We start from the raw sequence: 25827 nt of genomic DNA, 5'->3' as shown, positions 1-25827 counted from the left end.
GATAATGATTTAGTATTTTCCTTACACCATTATTTGTTTGTTTTATACACGATTTTTCTTATAAAGATATATCATTCACGTCACTGATATCGTTTTGCAATGCTCGGAAAAGTTTCGTTTGTGTATTCATTTAATTTTACATTCATATGCAAACATTGATTCTTTGTAGATGCTGCCACCTATAAACAGGTTTGAAAGAATCACAGGTTTCCTCATAGATATTAAAATTTGTGTAAACGTTTTTGTTCTCATCAGTAGCATAAAAAGTTCTTTGAAGTTTCGTGTGTTATAACAGCTGGAAATATTTTATTGCTGAATATTTTTCTGAAAGACCCATGAAATTAAAATCTTTGTTTTTATTGCTCTTAGACAGAGATAGCTGGTCTAACTGGAAATATTAGCTTTGAGGACAACGGTTATAGGAAAAATTTTTCTGTTGATATTTCGGAGATGACAATAAATACGGAAATGGCAAAGGTAAGAAATTCTGTTGTATACGTGATTTTTAGATTTTAATTTTTAACTTTTATTTTGTTCTTAAGCGCAGAGCATCTACACATATCTGAAAAAGAAATTACAATCATTAAACAGAAATGGTAGAATTTGGCTTATATAGTTATCATAAAACTGTCATTACTCTTCATTAAATAAAATTTACTATACGTTCTGTTGCAAAATACAGAGTGTTCACAAAGACTTTTCTTGGTTCACGACTGCTGTATATACATCGGCTTTTGAAAATGCAAATTTGTATTTGCATCTGTCTGTTGAAAATTTCCTGGCAATGTAACGCTGGCCGGACGTATTTATAACCCTCGTATGGAAGAACTTCGAGTGATGTTAAGGATATTCCCACCATTCAAGACAGCATCTGAACCCAAATATTGAGCTTCTACTGCATTTTATCCATTACATATAAGCAAGCAGAATGATATCCAGGGTCTCCGGATTTAAATCCTGTTGTGTGACAGCCTTCAATTTTTTAAGAGAAAAATAACAAATTCGCGAATAGAAAATGGCAGTGTGATTTGCGGACCGTACTTTTTCGAAGAAGAGGAGGAAATTGATAGATCTTTCCTATTTGACTTTTGTACGACGAGTAATACGAACACAAGCTCTGTGATATTACCTTAAATTCACGGCAGCTATAAAAAAAACAGTTTTTTCCATCATTATTATGTGCATGAGCTTGACCTATATGCCAGCGACTCAAAGAACCCTTGGATAACTTGTTTCTCTCTTCACAAATGTCCAGTTCTGTCGAAAGACTGATAATCGGTTCATGATGATCCGAATAACACCTGGGATCCATGTTCCATAGATGGAGCTGCATGACTTCGTAAGGGCTTACCAAAACAGAAAGATACCAGAACAAATTATTTGATTCCTACGCTCGATTATTTCAAGTCTAAATTGGAGAACAATTCCATTTAATAGTTTACAACTCCTCCAAGCAATTGTCATCGAATTATTTCCTGGAGAATAACTAAATTTAGGTATGATGTATAAGTACCATGGATCTATGCACATGGCTACTGCTTGAAATACACAGTACAGTTTTTATCACTGACTTCGCGAGAAATAGAATTGAAAGTTGGTTAATAGCCTATTATGAAGTTCCGCCATTTTAAAATGCATCGCACGTTAAAAAACAAACAAAATAAAGACATTATTATGAACATTGCAATACTATACCTTAATGGTTATTGATTACCGAATCTAAATATTCAGCTAACACCAGATTCTGGCGTTTTCCCAAAATTGATTGCAGTATTTATTGTCAGTTTACATGTTTGCCCTCCACTCATAATATATTAAAATTTTGTATTTTATATGTTCGATTGATTAGAATTCTGGTATAGCACTTTGATAAATTTAACAAATATCTTGATATATGTATATATTACATTATACTTGCAGTTTGTAGTGGGCAACATATTACAAATGTACGAATGTGACGACCATCTTAGCAGCTGGAAAATTTGAACAAATTATTGAGAATTAACACTCACATATTAACAAAATTATTACGGCAATTTATGAATATTCTGTGAGCATTTTTATAACTTTTAAAATATCCATTCATAGGTTCATTCAGAAGTTGATTCTTTTGTTCTAAAATTTCTAAAATTGATTTTTTTAATATATATTTTTTTCTTCCTCAAAGATTGCCCAGTGGTCAGATCTAAGAGGACTTGAACTAGTTCCGCCTAAGTACAGGCGAGTGCAAGACACTGCTGGAGTTCAAAACAAGACTTACATCGTTACAAGTATATTGGTAAGATACCATTATTGCTTTTGAAAACTTCGAAAGGAATAGATAGAGTATTTGACTTCTGACTTTCAGGGTATCCATGAGTCTATATTGAAATAAATATGCTAGTGATGGGCGGTCGAGAAAGAGATCAAAGAGCGCTGCCAATGCGATGGCTGAATACAGGTTTCCATTTTCCATTGCAACCGTCATGAATTTGGAATTTTTGTCACACGCGAACTTTCTCTGTTTAATCTTAATTACTAAGTATCCCGGTGGAAGAGCCTCTGTCATCAAAATATCACGTGATATGTCATTTAAATTTGGTTGTCAATAAGTGTCAGCCTCACTAAAAGCCTGCGAACGTCAACCATATAGTAGTAGCTGCAGCTTGGAAGAAATCGATAGCGTTTTATCTTGGGCGAAGATTGCAGCAAACAGTAACTTTCACAAACGGTAGAAAATTGATAGAAAATTGACTATCTCTGTACACCTTCATGCTGTAAAAATACCAGTAGCATTCAAAAGTTCTACCTGAACGAATTTTGCAAGAAATGCATGATTCTGTGTGCTGTCTTTCGCAGAAGTTCACAGTACGATTGTCAGAAGTAAAAAAAAAAAAAAAAAAAAAATTAACAGAATCATTTACAAAGGATGTAATCTCTAAAATCTCTAAACTTTATAATTACAAATAATTATAAATAAAAATATTTATTTATATACTTACGCACAAAATAATACCTCAATAATACTGCGTACAAAATATGTATATATATTAAATAAACAAATAAGTATGTATTTATAGATTTATTTGTCAAGGACATTACAAAAACGAACACCCATTGATATATTATATACTTCACTTATGTTTGTGCTGTACTGAATATACTAAATTCATATTCAACAAAATTTTTAACAAAATTCATATCAGTACAGCGCAAAATACAAAATGAATATGAATTTTTAACAAAATTCATAGACAGTACAGCGTATATGAATTTTGTTAAAATGAATTTCATATACATGTGAATTTTTGTATGAATAATATCAATATATTAAATGCATATGAATTTTGTTAAAAATTCATATACAGTATGATAACAAAAATGCACACCTAAATATACGTAAGAAGTTAAACTGCCCTATTTGTGAATAAAATGTGAAAGTGAGAGAGATATCTTAGCATTTTTGTCCAAAAAACCTGCGCATTCCTTTAGACTGCAGTTATCGCAAATTTGTCAACTGTTGGATACCACAAGGAAACCAACTGAAAAAAAATAAAAAAATAATTATTAAATATTATTGGAATTTGAGACTCGTCTTTCAGACTGTGCCGTAATTGGCGAGTAACCTAAGAATGATCTGCGGAAAAGTTACTTTCCTTAGTCTTCATGGAATATCATATAATAAATGGCAATACAATAATAGATGATAAATGAAAGAAAGGCTACACGAGCAAACTTTCAAAGTGCTTTTTATTTTCTTCTAAAATAATGAGTAAGCTTTATTAGGAGACTACGATTTCCATTTTCTGACGCCTGCTATATAAACTACTTTAATAAATAACTAACGATCTGAGATAGCATCTCGTTTTAAAGGATAAATGTATCTCGTTACTCACGTGTCTATATTTAACTTTAATTCGCAGCATTGGTTTCCATAGACCTCATGCGGTGAATTAAAGTTAAATATAGGTGCATCACCCTTAAAATTCAAAATCTTTTTCTGCTCATTAGTTTCTTACTTGGAGGATGCCAAGTAACAGAAGTTAATATGTAAAAAAATCTTTAGCTACAAAAATAATTCTCACAGAACTGTCATAATTTTTCCAATAGCGTTGAAAGAGTTAATGCAGTAAAACTACATTTTGACGAATCAAACTTAACTACCTCACTGCTTGCAATCTTGGAGATGCCATGAGAAAAAGAAAAGGCGTTCTAACAAGTTATGTTTAGAACATAATGATGGTTTATAAAGCCGATTCTGACTTAAAAAATATATATATATTTTTTTTCTTTTGCGTTTTAATCAGAGATCAGAGATCTTACTAAGAGAAGTCGCTTTCTACGCTATTGTTCCACCTGTCCTGAAAAAAAAGTGCCCTATTTCTCCATTTAAAATATATATATCGCTTAACGGTGATGGGCTGGTATTGAGTCCCATGATATCATGAGGTTAATCCCGAATCTCTTCAAAACAATGGTGGGTTTGGATCACTCTAGACATTGTGAGGGAAGGAACTGAGATAAATATCACAGTCATTGCCAATCCCTGCATGCACTTATTCGGGGGTGTGTAAATTTGAAAAATAAGTGTATCACAAGCTTATACCCTCCATTTTTTATTTGGCATTATAGCCTTATAACAGTTGGTTTTCATGCTTTATGTTGAAGCCCCTTATTAACTCAGGGCGTATGGCTTTACTCCCCGAGTTAATAAGAACTTTTTTTCCTATCTTGAAAGATATTTTGAGCACGATTATTTTTAGAGAATTTATGATCGATACTTCAATCTTCGTAATGGGCTATAAAGTTCATATGGGTCTAACGCTTTTTATAATTTTGTCAAATGTTTTCTTCTCCCAAGGGTTCTGGTTGGAACAGACTGGGAAATTCTTGCTGAAATTCTGTTCAAGGTCTGCTTATATCTCTTTCTAACCTTTCTTATAAGCTTGATTTGAAAGGGGAGACCGTAAGGGGGGGCCCTGGTACAAATGCCCATCCTGGTCCAGAGGGTGGGAGTTGAAAGTGGGTGGTGGGGTGAGCCACCAGGTGAAAGGGGGTTTAGGCCACCCATGGTGGGGGAGGGAAGGGGATTGGGGAAAGGAGACTCAACTACCCCAGGTGGTAGGAATAAAAGAACATAGGGAAGAGATCTGTATGGTGGAGCGTGCATTTTGCAGCTCTGTCCCACACTGGCCTGGGGGTTACCCAAATGGCCAGCGTCAGCATCCCACACCATGCCAGCTAGAAAAAGCTACAGCATGGTGTCAGCTTGGATAACCATGAGGCCCCTGAGGGCCTTCATAGCCATCAATCTGTCCGGTCATGAGGCTAAGATAGAACATGGAAATATTAATAACTCTCATTCACTCAATCAACATTTACACAATTATACTTTTTATAGTTTTTTTCCTTTCTTTTTCTTTTATATATTAGATTAGATATCGATCAGTGCATTTTGGAAGGTATGTCTTTTACGTAGAAAAGATTTGACTTACTCCGTCGTAACTCTACATATTATGTAGAAAAGTGTGGACGGGAGTTGGCGAGCAGGGCGCGGTGCCTCCTGGTTTATTATTATTATTTTATTGTTATTATTTTATCCATGATTTCATTTTGAACACTTCCTCCTATACTAGCAATATAGAAAGATCGGAAATAATCCCTAGAAAAGCGTTCTCTCCACGGATCACTGACCACTTCCAACATAGAAAGGATCTTTAATTAGATATCTATCCTGCTTCCTGTAGGTCTAGACATACACGAGTATAAGAACAGTGCGCTAATGTCATACGCATTTTGTTTCTTATGAGGAGGTCCACAATGGTGATTTCAACGCAATTTAGTTTTTCTGGGACGATGATTAATTGCGAAAATTCATTTAACCTTAATTATTCAGCAATTAGCTAGCAATTAACACTGTTTCTCTTTCTCTTTTTATCGTATGTTTGCTTTTGTTCTTCATGTATAAAACAAGTCAGTGAGCTTGAAGACAGATAATACACTTTGTGTGCCCTACTTAAAAGATTATGCGATGCTCCTATGTTGATTATCACCCTTGTTAATTGCACATAAGAAAATTAAGTGTATAGTAACAATTAAAAAGCAGAAGGAAATTAATTTACCTTATCTCTTGTGCATATAAAAAATGTATAACCAATTATTTCACTTTCAGACTTCCAAATTCTGTTTCCCAATCTTATTCTTATTATCTATTTATTTAACCGTAAACTTTTCCCCTACACAACCAAAAGGGGCAGTTGTATGAGTCTCGACAGTAAAGTTCCAAGATTAAATTAATATAAATTGTTATTATATTTTATGCTTTAAAAAATAAGAAAACTGACTATAGAGTATACGCAATTTACAGACACGATTCAGCGACGTCTCCAGACCTTAGTTATCTTGTCGCTTCTTAGCAACCAACAAAAATTTTAGCCAACACATCCAACAAACAGCGAGAGTTAGACAAAGAGCGTGGTGATGCCTTAAATCATACAACAACCAACCAACTTTATTCCATTTCTCGTTTTCTTAGCCTATAAGTTTGGATAGAAAGGGTCGTTAAGATTCAGTCTTTCCAACCAACAAAACTGTAACAATTAACGCATCTTCCATCATTAACATCTCCAATTCCAGATGATGTCACAGAGCATTTTCCAGATAATGAAAAAGTTAAATGAACTGAACACATCTTAAATGCATTTTTAGCAACATTTACCTATTCGAAATATGTATATTCATCACTTCAAATTCTGTTTTCTTTTCACATCTCAAGAACGATTTAGGAGCTCTAAATCGAAGCCATTACGAGCTTTAATTCAAAATCTCTCGCGATTATGGGAAACACCTTTTACTCTCGAATAAACTATAAAGAAATAAAGTTCTTTGTCTCGAATATTGTAAGAATTCAATTCAGAATTCAATTTTAGAAAGCAATTTCATTGCTTTCTCTCTCTGAACAGTTTTAGAAAAATATTTAAGTATCAAATCTGTTGTCTGCAGAGATTTAGATAGTAGTTTTCAATATTTCTTAAGAATATTACGTTTAAATGTTTTGGAAAGATAAAAAGGAATTTATGTTGGTATGTACATCAGTGAAAATTATTTATTTTCAGTGTTCAAAATCTGAAATCTTTTGTTTTTTTTTATAATTGCGTTACGAAACATTAAAAAGAATGGAGAGGCATGAAAATTCACATTTTGTCACAGATTTGAAAACGGAATATTTATGCACATTATATTCTTTGTATTATATGTGAAATATTTTAAGTCTCACTTCATTTTTAAGTTCAGCGTACAGTTGCTACGTACTTAAGGTGAAGTTTATCCTATCCTCAAATAGCACTGCGATGTAGACTGTATATTACCGAAGTTTCCTTGGTCAAATCTTAGTGAGAAACGTTGGATTACTGTTCTTCCACGCATGACGATTTTCACTATAGTAACAGACGGTTCGCTCAGACTTCATAAACCTGCACGTTATATTTACGATTATTTATAGGTAGTATTACTTTTGAAAGCTTTACTGCTTCTGTTATCCAGATATACACACGTCTCGTCCTCTCCAGCTGCTTATGGTCTTTTCTTTTTCTGCGAAAATAACTGTAAGCAACGTTTGGGTTGCTTGGATGCGATGTTATTTGATAACGTCTTAGCAATCAGAAGAAAAATGTTATCCATCTGAGATGAACACATTTCATAAATTTTCCAGAACAAAATCTCACCTTGTAGGGATTGTGTATTCCGTGTAGAAGTTCATGACGTTGTTGTACCAAACGAAATGTTATGAGGGGACCAAATCAAGTTCCATGAGAATAGTAGTTATTTCACTTGACTTCCGAGTTCGAATCCGGTTGGTGGTGCGAACGGGAATGAAAGTTTACTGGAAATGAATTTTTCCCTCAGTTTGCTTGCTCCACAAACAGACGAACTGAATATTGTTTAGATTTGAGTGTTCTTTATGAATAAATCGGTGGTACTAGTAACAGTTCAGAAGAGTGGCATCTTTCATAAACAGCAAATAAAGCTGTGTTGCTTCACAATTGGAATATCCGTCCATCGAGTTGAGCACTCTGTTCATATTGAAGAGTCGGTGCTAGTAGCACAGTGGTTATAACCCTGTCCTCCACACACACCGAGTGCAAAAGGCTAAGGTTCTAATCCTGTCATTGACTTGAAGGACTTTTATGGGCTGTTTTCACTTAATGGCAGAGTTAGTCGTTCTCAAGCATAAATAGTTAACGTTTCTCCCTAGAAACTCGGTTTTTTCGTAGAGCCAAACAGGCATACCGACCAAAGGACACATGTAATTTAGAGAAAAATACACATGAGTATATGAGTTTGTTCTAGGATGACCATAATATTACAGTTTCGTTCATATTGAAGAAGAATATGGAAATGTAAAACATGTATTAAGGAAAATGAAGTGACTAGTATAAACGGGATGCCTGTGGGTAGGAGTTAAAGATCCTGGGCTTCTTTTTTGTTTTCAAGGTGGTTTCACTAAGTTCCCTTGCTTTTCCTGGTCTGGAGCAACAGATCAACAGGACAGAAGAGAATGGCCTGCCAGAATTCAATTGCTGTCTGGTGTACACAATATGGTAAATTCGTTTCTTGAAACCCTTGGTTCCAAGAAACGAACTTTTGCTTCCACTGCTCCATATAAAGCTGGGACTGATCAAATAATTTAATAATGCACTGGAGTCTAAAAACTGACACCTACAAGCAAATACAAAGCAAAAGTGAAAGGTGGCATATTTATTGGTCTACAAATTACACAGATGTAAAAATGTCATGGCATATATCGTGTCTGAAAAAGAAATGAAATAGGCGAAAAATGTGACATATTTCAAAGTTCGTTCGCGTTTCTGTTTGTGTTGATTGCCCAACCTATGTTATTGATGTTCATATAAAAATAAATCTTGTAGTTGGTAGGAGGACCGCGGCCTGATTTTGGAGAACTGATTTATCATCATTTCGGATTATAGGAATAGCTTTATGGAAAAGCCGTAGTTTATCATCACTTTAAAGTGATAGAATTTTTCTTCTACTAAACTACGAAGGTAATTTTTGAGAAAAGGGGTCATATTTACCAAATTTCTCGATCGTTTTCGGAGATTGAGAAATTCTGTTTCTGTGAAATAATGCGTCTGTTTTCTTAAATGACTCTATAGTTTATGAGAAAGGAAAGTAATTCTGTTTTCCTAACTTTATTATGCTAATCATATGCTTTGATATTTATACTCTAACAAATAAAAAAAAAAGAAGGAAGAAAGAAACTCTGAATGTCTGCTGGAGAAATAACGCAGAAATAATTCGGGCAATAAATTCTCCATGTGATTAAAATTCTCTATTGAAAATAGCAATAACGCATCATCCGATCCCTTACAGACTCTGGTGGAATCCAATTCTTCAAACACATATCTCTAAACTTTTCGCATTTCTTTTAGTCTCCATAGCACCCGTACTACATTGAACACAACAACGAATAGCAAAACGTTGGTCAGTCGTTTTCAGATTTGCCATTATGCAGCTCACAAAATTGTTCACAGTACGTAAGGTAGGACCACTTCACGACTACCAGACAAAATCAGAACTTGCGCGTGTGTCAGCGTATTTTTGGATATACAAATTTGTACAATCGCCTGTCGTCTGCTAGCAGTTATTCGAAACTATAGTAGTTGTACGATGGTACTACCACTCCGCTAATTAAATGATGAGCCTGTGTATTTGAACATATACACATTTTGCAATTTTTCATAATTTGAATTAAGTTATCACTGGTTTGTAAAAAAAATATTTATTTGAAGGGCAGTTGGAGTTATACCTTAATTGCATAGGACATCCGGAAACTACGATGTGGGTGACTTAATTCTCTTAGAAATAACGTCCTTTTTAGGCGACACACTTAGCTTGAAGATTTCTGGAAAATTCAAACCGGCAATTGTGTTACAGTGCAGGTGAAAGCGAAGTCTGAGTTATAGAAAAGGTCCAGAAGGATCAATTTTGCGATACCAAAGAAATCTGAAAAGTCTGGTTCTGTGACAGAGAATAAGTATTGCGTTGCAGCAGAAAGAAGTCCTTGAGAACGCCTGAATATATTCGGCATTCACAGAAAGGGCTTTATTCATAGCCGCAAGAAAAATCGAACAGTTAATATGGAATGCCCTGAAACCCCTACCACTTTTTTCAACTCTTCATGGCATGTGGTCTTACTCCATCTTGTTTTTCAAGATAGGGTAAGACCACATGCAGCCCAACAGTTTGGAGCAAAATCACATACGGCAAATACTGGTCTTAATTTCTTGAAGGAATATTTTAATGATAGGGTCCTTTCTAATCGATTTAGTGGAACGATATAAGATTTCATAGACTTGACCCATATTCGTCGGATCTAAATCCCTGTGATTATTTTCTATGGGGATTCTTGAACAGTGCCTACAGGAATAATTCACAAACATAATATGAGAAAATCACAGCTGCTGTGGATGATATCTCTGAAGAAACACAGCTGACATTTTGGTTTAGTTCAATCTTTTCTTTGCATAATGAACTCCATATCTTGCTTATTTAATGGCACCAAACTCATCAATGTCTGAGCAATACATCAAAACATAATAAGCATTCAAAATCGTTGTGCGTTTTCTTGATGACTCTATACGTGGTTATTTTTATCCAATTTGACTTTGATTAGTCAATACTACCAATTAGTTTACAATGTCTGATTTATACAATAAATATTATGGTATGTTCATACAATAAGACCAAAGGAAGAGAAAGAGGTTGAGTAACTCAAACCGTTTATGCTTGAAAATTTAGTTATATTATTTTACGTCAAAACTATTGTGAACGAAAACAGCAACAAGAACTAAATTTCATTTCAGTCTTTTCGGTCAATCGATAAAGCGACACTATATATAGAACTGTAATAATTTTAAATGCCACCCTAAGAAAATGGATGAACCACAGCTCTCTAGTGCTATCGGTATACATTTCTTAAGGTGCTAATTAAGAGGGTAGAAACAATAAACGAATATATAGTCTCTTAAAATAAAATCATCGAGCGATATTTGAATTTTTTTTCTTCTTTAAATGCTATTCAAGATATAGGAGTCAACTAACAAGAGACGGCTCATTTATTTTCTTAAGAAAAGCAGTAGAAGTGGCGGAAGTGCATTTTGTTCTCTAACCTCTTAATCTGAGTAGCTTTTTTGTAAGCAATGCCGCCCTTAATTTTGCTTTTAAACCACTTGCAGTCAATGGCGAAAATCCTCCAATTAATTCAAGAAACCTTTCAGTGCACGAGAGCAGCTTGTAAGGATTTTGTAAAGAAAACGGCGTTCTTTGAACCAATTTTGTCTTCATTGTGCGAGAAATCCTTTCAGTACCTTGTAAAACAATGTGGAGGCGATTTATGTTTAACGATAAGGAACTTATCTCGCTAACTCCTTTGCATCGGTAACGACCAGAACACATCGTTCGTTATTTTGTTCTTTTTTTTAGATACCCCAAACAGACAGTTCCTAATAATTGTCTGATTAATGTGGTCCCGAATTCATATTTCTCCAATCATCTAATCCAGTGAGGAGAAGTCTCTCATTAGACTCACTGGGCTGAGCATACTTTGAAAGTTCGAACATTAAGTAGGTTTTAAAAGGAATTCCCTGATGCATCTTCTGTTGGCTCGGCTAATGAACTTTTCATGCAGTCAGCAACAAAGTGATGATTGTGATATATGGCAGTGATGTTCATTTTACGACATCGGAAGTTTCTGGATTAAAACAAGAGCTTTATCTCCGTTTTTCCATAGGGCCATTAGCTGGAAGAAATATTTATTGTTCAGCTTTTATATGTTCTTTTTAGTTTGAAAATGTGTGATATAAGAATTTTGAAGTTTTTTCCCTTCCTTTCCCACTTTTAATGCAATTAATGACTCCTATATTTAATAAAAAATGCCATACCAGTTTAATAAATTAAATGCACCACCAAGATTTGAACCATAACTTTATAGGCTATTCAGGGCAAAAGTGATGTGGAGAAGACACTGATGAATCCCCCTGTCACACCTATGAATTAATTAAAAAAATGAATTTTTCCTCTTTTAAGATATTTCAGTGATTAACTTTTCCTAAGTAATATAATAACATAAATAAAGGTTAATTACTTTATTATTAATTCCAAAATAAATAATTTTTATTTAGTGTGTTAATTTGTCAGAGGTCGCTTGGGTTATTTTTACTGAGGTAATCAAGGCCTTGTATATCAAGTATATCGTATATTTGAAATGGTGTGTACTATCACAACCAGACTTCAAAATGGAATAATGAGGGTATTTACTTGTACACTGAGTCAGAGGAAGTCTTTCTTCCAGATAAAAGAATACAACAGCAATATCTTAACTAGCTAAAGGGCATTCTTTAATCTGATAAGCAACGGCATATCTAAATTTTCACGGATTTGTTGCCCCTGAACTTTTACCTGTAGGCTTTCTAAGGAAACATATATCGCAATAGTCATCGAATAACAAATTTGATAAGTTATCCGCCCAGGGATGTAAACTCGGGCTTTTTCTCTACACTTTATTTTGGAATTTTCGTTAACTGAATACATGCATCGGTATTGTTCCTATGGGCTATTCCATGATTATATTAATTAATTTTATAAAATTTATTTTATTCTTAAGTTATTGCTAGTTATTTTATAGGCTACCACTAAGCATACGCTGTTCAAATGTATAATAAGATGATTATAAGGAAAGCTAGTAGAGGTAAAAGAGGTAGGAAAATAAATTGAAAATTCTCTTTCAAAGAGGCTCATTTTTTCCATATAAATTACATTATATTTGTAAGTGCAGCAAATTTGTATTTCTTCTGTCAGAACGTGAGAAGTTTGAAAAATGAATTAAGTTGTTTAGGGAAATTCCTGCTTTATTTCTAGGAAGAGCCTTATCTAATGATCAAAAAGGCTGAGCCTGGAGAAACTATTGAAGGGAATGATATGTACGAAGGATACTGTAAGGATCTGGCCGATCTAGTTGCTGAAAATCTTAACATAAATTACATCCTTAAATTAGTGAATGATTCTGCTTATGGCGGACAAGATCCAAATTCTCCGGCCGGGTGGAATGGCATGGTGGGTGAGTTAATTAGAAAGGTAAGCTAATTCTGTTCTTTTTTTACATTTTATCGAAAAGTGCATTGCAGTATATGATGTTAAATTTTCACAAGTTAAACAATACAAGCATCGCATTACAGGATTTCAGTCACATCAGAATTTTTCCCTTGAATTAAAACAAATTTTTAATTAGTTTAGTTTTATCTAATATTTTATGTTATATTATAAATAGATGCATTATGAAATTTAACGACGACCGATTAGATACACTTGAAGAAATAGCTACATACAGTATAAACAAATAACCCGAGATATATGTAAAAATCTCGTATATCTATTTGAATTTTGAACTTTTAAATCTCGCACTTCTGTTAATTTTTTTTAAATCTCCTATATATCTATTTGAATTCTTAAATATCGTATACCTGTTTTAATTATTTTGGTTTGAATGAATGTAATTTAAAATGGAATACATCGACAAATATTTTTTAAAGTGTTTAATATAATTTCATGAAAATCCATTGAAAGTCGAGTGCGTGTTTGTGTAGTACCAAAGCAACTAAGGATGTGAGGCGTCACCATATATTGTATCCGCAAATTGCGTATATTCTGTGGTTGATTTGCCTGCTTAATGGGCGAAAATCACGAGTTTCCAGAATAAAGAAACCATGCAATCCTCACCTGAGACCGAATAACCCATCCACATTACAGAAAAAGTCCATAAAATCTCATCATTCCATTAATAGGATTCGAGCTCAGAATTCGAACATATTTGCAAATTCTGCTAAAAAAACATTATCATGATGATAATCTCTTTTTTTCTGTGGTTTCATAATTTCAATGTTTAACATAAAATCTAGCACACCTAAATTATTCCAACATGTTTCAGTTACGGTAGTTACAGCATAGATGACAGTGCCAAGGCACGAAAAATAAATATTAAAACATTATCATGCTAAGATATGAGTTTACTGTTATTCGTTGAGTAAATCTTGGATGGCAGGATTTATTCAAGCATCATTGCAAAGCAAGTACACCTCCATTCCCTTCATTCATAGCTTATGACTGCTTTCACTGGAGTAACGTGGCGTGCCATTGGCTCGCATTGTACATAAATTCCTGGGTGTCACATTGACCTTTCTCTCTGTTTCTAAGTCTGCCTTAAACAATCATCCCTACTGGTAGCACAGTGGCTATAACCTCAATCCTCCCAGTAAGGTCTGGATTCGAATCCTATCAATAAAGCAAGAAACTTTTATGGCCCTTTTCACATCATGGGCAAGTTATTTGATTTCAGCAGAAAACAAAGGTTTTTTTCTCCAGAATACTGGGTTTTATTCCAGAAAACAGTCGAACCGACCAGAGAGTATACGCAATTAATGTAAAATATATGGAATTATGATTTTTGGGCAGTAATTTGTTTTTCTAAAGGTGTATCTCATTCTCGTAATATTAAAACAAGTTCCATGAGGAACAGAAAACAAAAGACGTTCTCTTTCTCATGAAACTGTTTAATAAGGATATAATCATTAAAAGGCTTAAAATATAAATCGTGTTATATTACTCTTATTTATTATTATATATTTTTATTTACGATTCTCGATAAAATCATAAATGTCTCAATGCTTTCCTTTAAGATTATATTGAAATTTTAGATGCTTTCAAAATAATGTTTGAATGAGCCACTGAGATCTTAGCCCTTAATGAGTTCCTTAAGTGGCTGTCAGCACTTGTTGTGTCATCGTCCGAAAGTATTTAATTACAGGTAACGAATTATAGCAGTTCATGGTCGTAATAACTGCAATTATTAACTAGTCACTGTCAAAGCTAATATCCTACAAGGATTTGATCACTGGAAGATGACACATATTTAGTTCTAATAGTTATTACATCAATTACAGATGACATAATATCAATTTCCTTTAATGTTTAACAACATGCAATGCATTTCCTCATCTTAGACAAAAATTAAAGTCATTTGTTTAATTCTGCAATGTTGTTTTGCTTTACTGCTTTCGAAATTATTCGACTATATGTATGTTGACTGTATTCCTGGATAAATTCCACTAGCTAGAGGGGTATTTTATGTCTGCAAATTGTATGCAAGTACTGTGTTAATTATCCAAGGCTATTAGGTTGTAACAGTAAATGTTTGAGCTGTGATGAATATTTGAAACAGAATGATTAAGCCAATCGACTCTGTAAGCAAATACTGCCAAGCAGTATTTGCTTATTTTAACCTTTATCAATAATAAAGACCTGAACGTTCAACCTAAAATGACATTGTAGTGAAATAAGTAATTTTATTTGGGAATATCACCACTGTGTACTGTGCCACTTTTCGTTTAATATTATCTAACGCAGTATATGTAGAGGAGAAGACGGATATATATTTAAATCGATCTGGTATTTTTCTTTGGATCGATAGTTTTTGAAAGCACAAATGCACATTTTTATGTTTTCTAGATATTTCAAAGAAATACAGTTATTTTAAAAGAATATAAAAGATTTACGTTTTCCATTGAGCCATTTGGAATACTCTTTTTGTTTTTGCTGTCTTTGGAGCTCTTTTGGCCAAATTAGGTCACACTGCCTAGACGAAGAACTTTAGACTGCATTTTGAAATTAAGTCCATGCCACTAAGGACTTCTGTTTGCGTGTACATGTGCGTATTTAACTTTAATAATGGGGCTGATTCTTTTGTGATTGATATAGTTAGTTTTTAGAATAAGTGTAACTTATTATGATAATTTTTTATGATATCTTTTTATATTAGAATATTATTATGAATACATAATAGAATATTATTATGATATCTTTTTTTTATATAACAAAACCTAACTTTTTGTTCCACATTATTTCTGAAATCTCCTCCAGCAGTGCAATCATTTTTCTGTTTCGTTGAAGAGCTTAGTTTCAAATAAGAAAGACCAGGAAATGAACTCGAAATTTTGGAAGATTTACAGCTTGTAAATTCACATGAAAAGTCTCAAAATCCTTGAGGGAGTGAAGCATTTGCATGGGAATTCATGCATGGGAATTTAATATTGTTTATGCCCTAAGATATATGTACCATACGAGTGGTACATAAATCGAAAATTAACAGTTCAATTTGAATTAACTTCGAAAGTTTTTATTGCCTTTTCGTATATTTGTATTCCCTGAGAAGACTATTCGTTTTATGTATCTTAATAATGACTCTAACCTTGGTGAGTAACTTCTTTATTTTCTCACTCTGAGAATTATTTGTTAAAACTAGCGCCAATTCTGAATTAGTAGAATGTGTTCCTTCCATCATCACCGAATATATGCAAATCGCAATATACAGTTCCAGGGAAACAGGAGCGGGCAACGTTTCAGCTGTCATTTCCGGCGAGAAGTGTGATGCGAATTCATGCATCAAATTACGAATCCTTGTGGATCGATAACATCATCACCTACGCAGCAGACCTGACGAAAGGATTGAGTACAGAATCTCGGAGGCCATCATTGTAAAATCATGAAGTATCACTTAACGAGAAAGCCTATGAAATGGATAAATCCGTCTTGTAGACAAATATACGGAGATGTGATGTTTCTGTTTACATTTAACAACAGACTTAAACAGAGTTTTGTTCTTAATCATAATGGTGACTTGCGGTTATAGAGAGTTTGTGTTTGTTTAGAATATTTAGAGACAGCTAAAGCTACGAGAAATACGTACATCGTGTATTCTATGGCCTGTAATTTTTTTTAGTTTCTACAACGCACTGCCCAAAGATAAGCATCATGAGATCCAGTCTTCTATTACTCCCTAAGATTTTATATTCCCCTACCCCTTCTTGTTTCTTATCTCATCTGTTAGTGATAATACCCCTCTATTCCAGTTCATTTTGCTTTTTCCGCTTAAGGCCTTATATACCTAAATCAGTTCCTTCTTAGGATTTCTTCAGAGCACAAAATAATTGAAATACCTGATATGAAAGTAGTTTTTGCAATGGCTGACTGTATGATTTATTAATGAAATACGTCATGCAGCCATTAGAAAATGCCAGTGACGATTGTTTATTTAGAAGTGATATAAGAAAATGCCCAATTTGTGTGAATTCCAAAGAGATAAAATTGTTGGTGGATTAGCAGGGCATCGCTGACTAAAACTGCTGATTTGTTTTATGTATCCAGAGCAGCTGTGTAGAAAGAGATGTTTTCGTTCACCAAAGTATGGAAAAACAAAATCTGTTAGGAGGAATTATGACAAAAAATCGAAGCTAACAGAAAAAAAAATCGCTGGACACTGCCTCAAAATAAATACAGAACTTAAGGTGAGCCCCAGCAATCCAGTTTCTGGTGAAAATATTTAGCGAGAACTTCATAAAGTTGAAATTTTCGCCAAAGCCGCCATTGCCAAGCTACTAGTTACCGATGGCAATGCTAGAAAGAGGCGATAATGTTGTGAAGAGCACAAAACTGGAGACTTGATGATTAGAAACACGTCATATTTTCAGACGAATCATCATTCACACTTTTTTTTCAACATCAGTGAGAGTTTACGTTTGGCGAATACCAAAGGATGCGCATCATCCTGACTGTCTTGTGCCAACAGTCAAATATGGAGGAGGATCTTGGTCCTGTCATCACTCTGATCTGGTGAGTTACTGATTGTTTTGACATTCTGAGTTTTCAGGTTCATCCTATAGTGCAAACATTGTTTCCCCACAAACAATGTCATGTTTCAAGATGATAATGCTCCCATATGCACAGCCAGACGTGTCGAATCTATCTTCGTTTGAGGAACATGAAACAGAAGCTACGCAACTCCTATGGCCTGAACCATCACGAGACAAAGCTTATTGGGCCACTGTGAGCATATTTGGAGAGGGTGAGAGCAGATTTCCTCCTCCTTCTTCACTTAAGGTGCTCTAAACATTTCTCCACAAAGATTGGTACAATATTTCTCTTAAGTTCAAGATTTATTTGAATCTATTCCGGGTGGAATACAATTTTTTTTTTAAGCAAAGGATGGCCCAACGCCATATTATCGCATGCCTGCTGTTTATTACAGGCTTTTCAATTATTTTGCCGATACAAAATAAATATACAGTTGCCTATATATTCACAGCGCATTCGCATTTAAAATGAACGATTCAATTCAATGTCATGCGCACTGAAATATTTTCTGCACCTTTCGGCTACTCTATTGTAGGCCATACCGTATTTTCTAGATATCGCATTATCAATTTATTTTAATTATTTCTTTAAATAGAAGTAATATGGAATCGCAAAAAAGTTATGGAATATTCTTTTCAAACACAGCACTGTTCATTTCATTATTTTAAATATACTATTACGTCAGAGAAGTAATTCTCTACTTATAAAACGCGATGCGTTAGATTACAGGACTTTGCTGCCTTGATCCAAATCTCATTGATTCTCTGGTTTCATCTGCGGAAACACGACTCTGCTCAGAACTCACGTATTACGCTGTTCTATAAAAATGTAGAGATAAAATAGTTGCCATGTGGCATTCCTGAACTTATTTGTGATTGACATAAGAATGACTTACATCCAATTACTGTGTACCCAAGGACAGGTGGAACCTGTCATTGGCAAATACTGTCTCGCTATCGAAGCCATTATAGAAAACAAAGAATTTTAGGCATACTCACAATGTTTTCTTTACTTCAGTTAATTAGGAACATTTACATTTATTTATTTTTATTTATATGAGTAAAACCACAGATGGTTATACTGATATGATCATCAATGGTTTCTTTCCTAATGATCTGCATGGATACAGAATACGCATTCAGCAAGCAAATTAATTACAAAATTATTTACGAATTCATAAAATTAATCGCAAAATTAGCGCAGCTCTTGGGATTAGATTGTTACAAAATACCAGTTTAAAAAGGGGTAAATTTACACACTATAATAACTCTAAAGTTAATCTTAATTAATATATAACGGCTTCAAATTCTTTATAGGGGCATAACTATCGAGTTGCAGAGAATGAGATTACACACAGTCCAAGTTCAGCAGTGACTAGTAAATAAAAACTAAAGATTAATTTATTTCTTATTAATATCTAATCGTACTTTAAAGGATCAAAAGCATAGGCAAAAAAGATGTTTTAATAATGATTTGAATACAGAAATTTTGTGAGGAACATATCTACACACAAAATCAGTCGGTCATCAAAGGACATCAATGGGAAGATTTAGCAGGAGAAAAAAAAAAAGGTCAGAAAGATATTTCGGCAAATCACTGGATGAAGACGTAAGAGGATAAAAAAGAACACTTATTTCCAATCACTGCCAATCTGGTGCAAGTTCCTTTCTAATGACATGAACGACGCACTTTTCTCCAGCGTGACGCAATAACCTTAAATAAGAGGACCCGCACTTAATCACAAATCAGGCATGCTGATTCAACCTCCACTAAAGTTAAGGATTTCGTTTCTGTAGCGAAAGCCTTTGCTAGAGCAATACATGACTACAGATCTTCTTTCTATGATGGTTCTTCCTGTGGCAACCAGTACTAATTGCTGCCTCGAGCAGTTGCCGGGACCTACGTATTGTACGGAAACTTCCGTAGGCACGTGAGGTCATATTAAATATCTTGCGCGACAAGGAAATCTCGAATCTAAGTCGCTGTTGTGCAGACTTTCTTAAAGAAATCCTTAAATAATAAGTTCGACAAGAAGATCTGCTTTTACAACAATGTTATAAGGATTTTCTAGGATCGTCGTAGGGAAATAAAATTTATTTCTGTGATTGTATGTCGTTAGGTGATGTTTTCATAAGTAAAAAGTGCGCTTAGGAAGACATCTGTAGGACCAAGGTTGAAATATGATATATTATCATATTTTAACTTGGAATATTTCAGTTTATCACTTCACCAAGATGAAGAAGCGTAGAAGAAAGATTGAATGATAGAAATGTAAAATACAATTAGGCTGTAAAGATTACATATGAGAAAAAACCTTGGTTTAATCGGACTGAAACATAAAGGTTTCAGTGCGATTCAAACCAAGTTTACTGCACATGTTAAAGAGCACCACAATAACCTGATAACGAATTATGATCAGTCATATTCACGATCATTGATCGAAATTAAACGATTTTATCTGTGTTAAATTTACGTATAGGAGAGGGGCAAGCGATCCTAACGTATCCTACGAGGGGTTTCTTGATTGCGATCGGTCATCTTCAAATAAGATTGAAATGGGCTTCATTATTCACTATTTTGACTGAAGTGAAATGTAGGTTTTATTAATTAGCACTTCATACGTTATCTCTTCTTCAGTTTTATAGTAAAATTGCACAAGAGATAGTAGGCAAAGACATCAGATGCCTATATTTTTATCTCTGAAGATAGCGATAAATCATACAATGTATTTGGAGATTAATAGACTATTTGTGAGAATGCAATTTAGTTGTCCGATGAGTACAGAAAATTTGGCAACATAATTTGTAGATAATGATTTATAATGTATGAAAAGAAATTGCTAACGAAGTTCATAAAAAAAACAAACAAACAAGAAATGCTTCATAGTAAAGTTTGCATACTTGAAAATTTTGATTACAATTAAATACCGTAAATTCAAGGAACAGAACGAGTCAATGAACAATTCAAAATCATTGAAGGTTATGCTAAACTGATTATACTGAAATACATATTATGAAATTCGAATAATGTTTGCCTTTCTAGTTTTCAAAATTACCTTATCCTCCAGGCAATTCATTGATGGACCTTTGGAGACTTAATTCCAGAATGCAGAAAGCATTATACCTTGCACCCAGTAACCTTAAGTATCTTATTCTGCGGCTATTAGTTCTACAAATATCATAATTAGAAAATTCTTGGATTGTTTGACAACATGAATAACTAAACTCTGCTCTCTTTATATGGATGTGTTTCTCCAAAATAATAAAACGGCTTCGTAATAATTATATTTGTAAACACGATGGTAGATAAGAACTTCTTTATAAGACCTGTTTCCTAAAGGGAGCATTCAAGTAATAAAATTAAAATAATTATTAAATTTCAGACCAGAGGCATCAGTTTTAGAGTTAAAAAGATCCATGTTCATATGAAGAAAATGTTGCTTTCAACAGTGGACTGAGTACACCAAGAAAATAAATGTTAAATGTATTTAAAATCAATAATGGTGCGAATGCCAGCAGTAAACATAACCTTTAGGAGAACCCGATAGCCATAAGTCCAGGGGAGTCTAAATCTGTAGAAAACGAGGGAAAAGCAAAGTAGAAAACAGGAGAATATTCTGCCATTAGAAGGTGGTCCGCTACAGATCCTAAAAATAGTGATGATATGCCAGGCGGAGGGAAACGTTGTCTTGAATGAAATGTTCCAAAGCCACTGTTGGAGGAAAGAGATCATCAGATCACGAGAAAGTGCACTCCTGACCATTGACTGAATATGCTCCACGTTCTGCTGTAAGGACCTAAAAACTTGAAACTGAACTTTGATACACCGCATTTTCAGGTGGATACATTTCGTTCAAATTCTGTGGGCATTCACTTCATTCGAATGAATATGGCTATGCAATATCCATTTCTATTCGTGCAAGAGAACTTAATGCCAATTTCTCTTGCACAAATTTAAACACAAAGTTCTCTTACAGAATACCTAATCCTTCACATTGAGTATTCTGTAGGTAATAATGAATTCTTCTCTTTAATTCATGCAAGGTATCTTCTTCTTGTCTTCTTCGATTTCAATATTTTTATTACCATATGCCAAATGAATATGTGTGTTTCAATGAATCTTTTCATGCATGTCTGTTAATTTTTCAATCTGCTAACCACATTTCTAAATATTATGGGTGAGAAGCTTCTGTAGCGGGAGTTTATCTGCAAATTGCCATTTGTCTTTACTATTAAAATATTTATTGAGCCAATCCAGAGCTAAATCCCTCATACAGGATGGCTCTGACTAAAGTGATTGACTGATGGACATTTTACGTTATTAAACGCAATTAGAGTATTATTTTTCATCTGGCAAAAGTTGTCCTGTTGATATTTTGTAATATTTCTGCAATAATTTAAATATCAAGCCCGGTTTTTCGTCAATACTTGCAGTGGTGATTCTTCTCATGTGAAAGTGATTATGGCAACTACTTACTAAAAACCCATTAGTAGCTGCATGGCATAATTATTACTAACAAAAACCTCAAGGCGACTTTTGCAACTTTGGTACTCTCTTTGTCATCTTTAAAAACGTGCGGATACGAAGTTCGAATGCTGTCTGATCACTGGTTCTGTTTGTAGTCTCTACCAGGCATTTTCTGTATGATTTTTCCTCTGAAAGAAAAATTGTAGGCTTCGGGGTAAAAAATTAAATATGAACTACAATAAAGCTGTTTATTTTTTTTTTTATTTTTTTTTTTTTTTTGCAGCCAGTATACCAAAATTAGCGCCATCGTTGGACGTGCATTTTTATGGCCTCGTAGGAGCTTGATCTGGCAATATGCATACAGTGTACTTGTTGGCAGTGGCTAAATGTTAGCACGCAACATGCTAACTATATGCAATTCAATACATGTACATCTGGACATGAGTTGTCTTATGTCGGGCGGCAGCTAATCATTAATTCAACTCCTGCATGGTACACTGTAATGAATACAGAACTCTGTAAAATGACCAAAAATGAGTCTGGTGTTATATCTGTAAAATGTGAGTCCTGTGTTGTTTTATTGTTTCTGGCCACTTAGCTGCTAGGTAGAAGTGATCACCAGGAAGTCTCCTCCCTACGAAATTTACCCATGCCCCGTGTACGTTGCAAGAAAGATTAAACACATACCTTTTTTCAGTTTGAAAACGTATAGCCGCAAGTTAACTTGGGATGATATGTATACTGTATATAAATTGCACACCTCCAGAAAATGGGATAATCACTGAAGTGGTTAAAAACTCTGGTATGCATCTTGTAAGAGGATTTTTTTCTTTTAGTTATCGATATACGCTGAGCAATGAAGATTCCAAATCCAATTTAATGGGTATTAATTGATCGTAATGCGATTTAAAAAAAATAAACAAGTATTTTGTTATGATGTATATTCCATTAAATGAACTAAAATATTTATGATATTCCATATTAAAGATAGAAAGAACTGAGTGAACAGCTTGTCCTCTAAAAAATCCAGAAAGGTTTCTACGTACCATCTTCATCTTAACGCATCCAAGAGATAGTTAGATTACTAAAATGAAAAAAAAAAAAAAAAAAATACAGAACGTAAATCTGAACAACAAACGTTTAAATAAAATGCTTCAATTTTTGTTTCTGTGTAATGCGTGAATATATAAATGCATATACTGTATTTTGAATATACAAAAGTGTAACTGGCACTCCTCTCACACGTTGTAGAAGTTTTTAGCCAACCCAACTGCGGAAGTATTTATAAAAAACCGAAAGTATTTATTTATTTTTTTTTTATTTCGTCCACTTTCCAAAAGTGCACGATCCTGTAGTATGTGTTTTATTCAGCTCTACTCTTTGCTCCATGCGGGGGCAGTGGCGCCCAAATCGCTTTCTTTTTATTTAAAAAAATATCCAAGAACGTTTCCACCCAGTGAAGAAACATCAACCAGACTATGTTGCGCTTCCATTTATCAATGGTCGAGGCGTACAGTCTAACAGCGATCGATGTGTTCGGCTCACTGGTAATGGCGATAAAGGTTCTCAAGCAGGATTTCATCTCGAACTGTCATTCGTCAAGCGAAACGCAAAAGTTAAGTTGAACTGCTAAATAGTTAGAGAGCGAAAATGGAATGACTGATAACAGTAAAGTCTACAATCTAAAAATATGCAAAGTTGGGCTGACATAAATAAACACTTCACTGACCTAGTTAGGATTTTGACACGAAAGGTACCTTCTTTTGATATTTTTAAATGTCATTATATAAACACCATAATATCAAAATAAACGGTTATTTTCGTACTGCATACGTTTGTTGTATAGTATTAAATAATAAGAAAAGACAGGATTAAAATCTTTGACAACCGAAATTAATTGAAATTGGAAACTTATCTGAAAACAAAGCAGTGCAGCAGACAAATGTACAATTGGACTTCTGTAAATCATCTAGTTTCTAGAAATTGCGCATGTCCGACAAAGAGGCAGGATGACCAACGCTAATTTTCATATATTGCCTACTGTACGTTCAAATATAATTATGAACCACTCTCCTTAATATTTTGAATAAGAGAGTTGTAAATTCCACTGGATTCTTGTTCATATCATGGATGTAAAATGTTGGAGATAGAGTCTTTGAGTCACATTGTAAGTTTGAGCTAATGGCCCGAAAGTCTTTTCCTGTTTAATCATTCGGAAAGGTGATTTGACGGTTTCTATGTTTATTTGAAACCTGATGTTCTTGGAGACATACTTCGCGCCTCGAGGGACTTGTTTCACTTCTTGAGAGATCAATTGGGTTTTTTGTGACGATGGAGAATTTTGAATCTTCAATACAGGAAGATACTAACAAATGATTGGGGTGATACTGTATGAAATTAACAAAAAAATAAAAGAAAAGATTAGAAAACAACAAATTGCAGTGATTTTTCCAATGTGTTACCAAGGCTGTGTCTGTGGGGCACTATTGTTTTAAGGAGATTAATTAACTGTATTTATTTATTGCTCAAATTGCACGGAATCAGCAATAACTGCTGTGCGAGATGTAAAGTTCCTATATATCATTGACAAAACCCCATTAGGTGTCCTGCCAGGCTGACTCCACTGCTCAGAGAACTTCATATATTGCCTACTGCACAATTTCGCCAAGGTCTTTTTTTTTAGTTTCCACTAGGCTGGTTGTAGTACACTGTTAAACAAAATTAACAAAACAAAATATTTTTCATGAATATTTTATTGTGAACAGTGTCGCCGGAGGGGAATATTTGATATAATAGGATATCCTGACATGCAAATTCGAGTATCCAATAAAAATCAATCTACCACTCAGAGCTGCACATGATGCAAATTATTCCTGCCTATTAAAACAAGTTTAAAAAATTTGCTAAAGCTGTTCAATATAAGAATGTTGCCTATCGCAATTGGCATGTATCCAAATCTCCAACTTCATTTTCTGCACACACCAAAGTTCGCAACGATTATAAAGTAGTTATTGACCAGTTCAAACTAGATTTCGAAAAGGCTGAGTAGAAAACTTGCTTCTTGTCGAAATGGTAGTCGAGCATTCTAGGCTCTTGCCAAACCTATTGTTCGGAAGTGTGCTCATCGCTATTCCCACCTCTGTCCAAACCAACTGGTTTTATTGCCACTTCAGCTAAAGATAAAGTTAACCTAGCAGCATCCTACTTCTCTTCTAACTCGTGCATTGATGATCTTGGTAAACTACCTCCTACCATTCTCAATATAATTCATTCAATCCCTCCTGTGGTCTTCCATTAAAAGGACGTCAGAAGAATTTTGAACAATCTTGATTCCCGATAGTATTTCTTCACTCATTCTCGAAACCTGTGCTGCTAAGCTTTCCCCTGTTCTGTGTCGTATTTTTTTCACTTTCTTATTCCACAGGTATTTTCCCTTCTGCAAATTTGCTCATATCCGGCCAGTTCCTATAAAGGATGACAAATCCCTCCCATCCAATTATCGTCCTATTGCACTTACTTCTACTATTGGCGCCTCCGTGGGTAGGAGGAGCAGTGCGTAGCACACGCTTCTTGATTAGACCGGCATTCGAGCCCGTGACCACCAAATACGGAGGATGCGGA

The 25827-nt window shown here is 34.3% G+C and overlaps 1 protein-coding gene across 2 annotated transcripts in view; it reads left to right on the top strand.

The window, feature by feature from the left end:
* The window catches only part of LOC150088046 (glutamate receptor 1-like), a 630662-nt gene that overhangs the window by 474453 nt on the left and 130382 nt on the right, over positions 1-25827 (top strand). For both annotated transcript variants that reach the window (XM_090369308.1, XM_090369309.1), the window contains exons 7-9: positions 370-477; positions 2168-2278; positions 12916-13131. In XM_090369308.1, coding sequence (XP_090225434.1) covers positions 370-477; positions 2168-2278; positions 12916-13131 — 435 coding nt within the window. The remainder of the gene's footprint in view (positions 1-369; positions 478-2167; positions 2279-12915; positions 13132-25827) is intronic.

Source organism: Mastigoproctus giganteus, chromosome 3 (genome assembly GCF_048544385.1).
Source record: "Mastigoproctus giganteus isolate SK-2022 chromosome 3, ASM4854438v1, whole genome shotgun sequence".
NCBI lineage: Eukaryota > Metazoa > Arthropoda > Arachnida > Uropygi > Thelyphonidae > Mastigoproctus > Mastigoproctus giganteus.
Note: the sequence above shows the minus strand (reverse complement) of the source record. Positions and strands in the feature narration are given on the sequence as shown.